This window comes from Caenorhabditis remanei, chromosome V (assembly GCF_010183535.1).
Source record: "Caenorhabditis remanei strain PX506 chromosome V, whole genome shotgun sequence".
Lineage (NCBI taxonomy): Eukaryota > Metazoa > Nematoda > Chromadorea > Rhabditida > Rhabditidae > Caenorhabditis > Caenorhabditis remanei.
The window spans coordinates 5,294,498-5,300,497 of NC_071332.1; the positions used below are offsets into that span (position 1 = coordinate 5,294,498).

General features: G+C 39.2%; 1 protein-coding gene across 1 annotated transcript; it reads left to right on the forward strand.

The window, feature by feature from the left end:
* Positions 1-611: 611 nt before the first annotated feature.
* GCK72_017427 (uncharacterized protein) lies at positions 612-5,635 on the forward strand (the record flags this gene model as incomplete). Its single annotated transcript, XM_003102273.2, has 11 exons — positions 612-698; positions 1,066-1,203; positions 1,255-1,363; positions 1,553-1,650; positions 2,294-2,401; positions 2,449-2,577; positions 2,627-2,680; positions 3,977-4,225; positions 4,323-4,477; positions 4,723-4,872; positions 5,560-5,635. 11 exons carry the CDS (start codon positions 612-614, stop codon positions 5,633-5,635), a joined length of 1,353 nt encoding a protein of 450 aa, XP_003102321.2.
* Positions 5,636-6,000: the final 365 nt, after the last annotated feature.

Here is a 6,000-nt window from a genome sequence, read left to right on the forward strand (position 1 = left end):
ATTAACGAAAATTTTCTGACTCAAAGAAACATAGTTGTTTCAATTTCAGAAAAATGTCTGATAACAAGTAACTTTTTTCCGAATCTGGGGACAACGACGTCTAAAAATACTCAAAAACTAGAATGTCAAATCAGAAAAAAAAGTCAAAAACAAAAAAAATATTGTTATAATTTTCTGGAGGCAAGGTCGTATAATACAGTTTTATAATACAGTTTTACGGTTTGTGGAAATTGTATCTAAAATTCACATTTTCTTATTTCACTGCTCCATTGTCTCTCTCCGCACGCATTGACTTCATAATTTGATTTTTCCTCTCGCCTTGATTACATCTGCATACAATTTTCCTTGGCAATTCCCAAGTCATCAACTCTCCTGTCCCTGTATATCTATCTCTATCTTGTTCATTGTCCGTGAAACAACGAAAAAAAAAAAACAAAACAAATGTTCGAATCTCACGCACCACAGATTCCTTCTCCTTTTCTTCTCCTTTTCTCATCATCATCTTCGACTCCTCCTTGACTCCTCCTTCTCTTTCTAGAAGAGTCGAGAGGATTCAGACATCACCATACTTCTCTGTTTTTTTTTCCAGGATCAAAACGGAATTCATGAATATGGAAGTGGCCGAAGAGCATAATTGTATCGATGTGAATGCTATACTCAAACAGTTCAATGATTGGACGGTCCTATTGGAGGTTCGGGTGAGTTTTAAGTTGCATTTATTTTTATTTTAAATTGAGATATAAAATTTAAAACCGTAGTTTTTTAGAATTAGAAGGGTCACATACACTTAGCCAATTGAAACCATGCTTAAAGTATCAAAAATCTAGTCATCCTCCTAATTCCGAAACGTCGTTGGCACTCCCGATCTGATAGGAAGTCCCACGAGAGTAATGCTCATGTTGAAATCGGGAATTTTGAAATAAAGATTCTAGAACCCTGGCTAAACGAAAACGATGTTAATTGGAACTTAGGACATCAGTATTACGAATTCAGGACAATACTATTATTTGGTTTTAAAAAACAGTTATGGGGTTATGCGAGAAATATTGAACCTCATAATTTCAGCTTGCCTACTCTTCCTTATACACATTTATCTTTGTTACCGGAGTAATTGGAAATGGACTTTTAATATCATCTATACTACTCCGAAAAAAACTATCAGTGGCCAACATCTTTCTAATCAACTTGGCGGTTTCTGATCTGGTAAGCCCAATCCATGTATCTCCCACACTATATCCTCCCCTATCTTTCCAGCTTCTCTGCATCACTGCCGTCCCGATAACTCCAGTGTTGGCATTTATGAAACGATGGATGTTCGGCATATTTATGTGTAAATTGGTTCCCGCTTGTCAAGCATTTTCGGGTGAGAATTGGTAGAAATTGGGAAGTAGAATGAACGGAGGGGGATCTAGTCGATTGGAACAACTCAATTGTCTCCTTTCGGTAGATCTTCTTTTTGGACCAGCGAGTCCGAAAAAACACTCTTTTTGCAAAGCGGGAACTCTTTGAAGACCAGCAGACTGACATTTAATTTCCGTATTTCTTTTTTCAGTTCTCATTTCTTCGTGGTCTTTGTGCTACATTGCAATTGACCGATATAGGAGTATAGTGACACCATTGAGGGAACCATGGTCGGATAGGCATGCGAGGGTGAGTTTTATTTAAATTTCTGAATATTCAATTGGTAGAAAATTTTGTTTGAAACTGATTCTAGTAAAGAAAATTTAACAGAATCTTATCTGTTTCTCGTGATAGCTAATGTTTGAGTTAGGTCATTTCTTCTGGAGAAAATTAACATGCTGAAAGTTTGGCTGGTCTATTTGATCGAGTTCCAAGCCAGGAGCCTACTGTGAAAACATAAACGTTTCGCAAGAATTTCCAATTTTTGTTCGTGAGCTGAAACGCAAGTGCGGCAGGGAATCGTGGGCGGAGCTTAAACTGCAAGCGACGCGGATACACCTGACTTTTTTAACGAACAACATTAAGTTTCAAGATAAATTCTGGGTTTAATCAATTTTTGCAACGTTTTTCACAGTATATTTTCATCTTTTGCTTTTTTCAACCTAGAAAAAGTCAATTGCGATCCCCTGCCGAACTTGCGTTTCAGCCCGCGAAAAATTATTTGAAAATTCTTGCGTAACTTTTATTTTTCACAGTACTGAAAGTTTGGTTGCCCTATTTAGTAACTTACTAGTTAGTTAGTAATACATCTATATTAATGTTCTTCTTCTGAACAAATATAATCTATCTTGTTTCAATTTGTTTTCTTAACTGTCGAAAACATTATTTTCAGTGGCTGCTGATGTTCACCTGGGTCGTGGCATTTCTGGCTAGCTACCCACTATACTATTCTCAAAACTTGAAAACTATGGTTATTGAGAATGTGACACTATGTGGAGATGTGAGTTTTTATAGTAATTGAACCTGAAATTTTCAATCTATTTTCAGTTTTGTGGTGAATTCAACTGGCAATCTGATGAATTATCGAAACTGAGCTACACTACAAGTTTACTTATTATTCAGCTGATAGTTCCAGCACTAATCATGTCTTTTTGCTATTGGAAAATATTACAAAAGGTAGGCACCACACTCGAAAGATCCTATAAAAAAGCCGTAATGTTTGCAGGTGCGAACCGACTGGCTGGTCGACGAGGGATCAATGTTAACTGCGGCACAACAGGTGAGACGCAGACAGTAGTGGACAGCTAGGCGTCCAGTTTTATGACGGTTTCGTAAACTATGGTCAAACATCGGGGGTATAGCTCAGTGGCAGAGCATTCGACTGCAGATCGAGAGGTCCCTGGTTCAACTCCGGGTGCCCCCTAAATATCTTTTTTCCGATTTTTGTTTGACAAATAGGGTGTTTGACGAATTGTACAAAGTGGCCGTCTGTGGTCTCTATTATTTATGAATCGGATTCCTTTCTCACGGCGATTTGACAAGCGCTATAAAGAACGTTCTCAAGCGGGGGTATAGCTCAGTGGCAGACACAGGTGAACCGCTGGGAATCCTATGTGTGAAGGTGCCAGAATAGCGTCCTATATGTGTCCATAAATGAAACGTGGACCGCGCGTGTGGCGTATATGTGTGGTCGTCTTTTCTGTGTACTGGCAGCGCGTGCACCCATATAGCTCCCATATACGTTCCATGTATGGTCCATATTTGAGGGTGGCGGCCGGCCGCCGCAACGAAACTCCGGAATTACACGTGGGCGTGTTGTTTACCGTAAATCGACGCGACATTTTTTCTATAAGTCCGGGCCCATTTTCTCCGTTTCTCGAAGTTTTCACCTATTTTCTTCATTCTTTTTGCACAAAACAGATAATGGCAAACTTCAAAAATAAAAATAAAGTTATTTCAACTTACGGAAACTTATTTTTTTCAATACAAAAGTTGTTCTTTTCTCAATAAACTTAAATTTTAGCTTTTTGTCGAGAAATTCGAGTCTTGTGTTTTTCTTTACTTCGGTATGGTAAGTATATATATATAATATTTATATGAAATCGTATGTGATTTTCAATTTTTCATGAAGTATTGCCATTATCTGTTTGAAAAATGAAGAACTTCGAGAAAGAACGGAGAAAATGTACAAGTCCGAGAAATGGGAAGTGAACAAGTTGAAAAAAGGAATAGTGAAACAACATAATAACATTACATACCTATCATAACAATGAATTAGGGCTTTTTAGTGTTTCATACAGAATAATCAACCAAATACGGTTGGTAGAATTAATGCTGATATGCTATCCATATGCGTTCCATATGCGCCCCACGTTTTCGGCCGACCGCGCGTGGATCCATATGGGCACATATAGGGCCCAACCCTCATTCTTTTTAGCCACATATTCGCCACCGCGCGGTTCCATATGTGTTCCCCAGCGGTTCACCTGTGGAGCATTCGACTGCAGATCGAGAGGTCCCTGGTTCAACTCCGGGTGCCCCCTAAATATCTTTTTGCTATTATTATTAATTTCAGGCTCAAACTGCTGTCCGAAAACGACGGGTGATGTACGTGTTGATTCTGATGGTTATTGTATTCATGGCGTGTTGGTTTCCACTGTCTGCTGTCAATTTATTCCGAGATCTGGGGATGCGATTCGATCTATTTCAAAGTGTCTACAAAGTGCTAGTCATGGATCAAATGTACTTCAAACTCCTGAATGTACACGTGATAGCGATGACCTCAATCGTATGGAATCCGGTGCTCTATTTCTGGATGAGCAAGGTATTTGAGCATTTAGGTATTTAGTTAAACTAATTCAGCCACATGAAAACATCAAAAAAAGTTCCAAGTTTACTTCAATTAGCCCATTAAATTTCAGCGGCATCGGCGAGCCCTAAAAGACGACATGACGTGGCTGACGAACGCCCGTCGACATACGAACGTCGGCGTTCTATCTCGCTTCACACCTTCTCCGTCAGTGTCTGTAGTCTACCGACGAACTTTGGAGCGACATCTCGGCGTCAATCATTTCCGGTAAGAGCGCATCTCTTTTTCGAGTCTTTCTTGATTCTCGTCTTTTTGGCGCCGCCGGCTAAATGTGCTGTGCCTAAATGAGATTAGGCTCTTCTGGTTAGATAGAGAATACACACACATACATACACATAGAAAACCCATATATCCACACGCAACACTGACTCCTTTCGATGTTTCATCTGAACTTCGGGGATCTTCGGAAATGAGTCATGATAGACTGGAATGAAATCAGAAAATAATTTCAGCCGTGGGACGCTTGCTGATCCAACATGTACATCACGAGAACGAAGTCTACCGAGGGAACTACAATCGAACTGTTTTCTGCTTGTTCCGCTTATGCCGTTATGTCAATCTGTGACTAGAAAGAATAGTCATTTGGCCATCAATCGAGATGGGTGAGTGAAGGAATGAAACTTTGATGATTGGTTTTTATGAGGTGTTGGATTGGGTGCGGTATTAGATAACGGTGAGGGTAGCACGGGTTCCATGATAATACTGAAATTGAAATGACTGAGAAAGATACAGGATGCGTCAGTTAAAGTAATGTCGCATTTACGTAGAGAATCTGTGTTGAACAAGATCCAGTAATATTTTTCGTCATTTTTCGAAACTTCTGAAATAGCCAAAGATCAAATCTGTAATGTTTTCGAGATCTCACCTAACACTCTATGTTTTAAGAAATTTCTAAATATCCCATTCTTTTTTGGTAGGATTATGAGAGCGGATTCTATGAACCTTATTTAAGCTAATTCATCATAAAGGGTTTTCTGAAGTCTCTAATTAATATGTAGAGCTTTCCACAGTCTTCATAGTTTTTCTTATAATTCAAGCATTTTTTACCTGTTCCATCAAAAAATGAAGACATCCGTTCCCGCAGTTTAGCTACAATAACAAGGAGACAATAATAAACAATTACACCGAACCAGACTTGTCTCGTGAGACTTCAGCTTCATAACTGAAGACTCAAGCTTTAATTACACAAATTTTGCACCCTTTAAGCAGGGTCATGCCGACACATTTTCTGAAACCCTAACTCAAATCGATCTTGCTGAAACTTCAATAACCCTTCTCCATCATTTCAGAATCGTCATTCCTCAAGCGAACGGGCCCAGTCGCCGTCCTTCCAGTGTGAACACAAATTCAACTCGAGACTGGTGACACATCATCTCATTGGTCCCTGACTATTTTCACTACTTCCCCATCTTCTCCTTGTCTTTTTTCCCTATCCAATACCCATCGGGTTTTCTTCTTCGTCTTTTTGCATTTTCGTCTGTGTTTCGAAATGAGACAATAAATTGGAAATTCTTTGTGTCGTCTTGCTCTCCTCGTCTATTCCTCTTTGACTTGTCCAAAAGAAAAAAGAAAACGAATTGAAAAGTGCACCCAGTTGACTACAATGGCTGTGAATTTTAATGAGAGAAGGAAACAGGGAATTGGTGAAAGAAGAGCTCAGAAGAGGAGCAACAAAAGAGAAATGAGTTGTGGAATCGTATAGTTGATGGAAATTCGAGAAACAGGAAAGC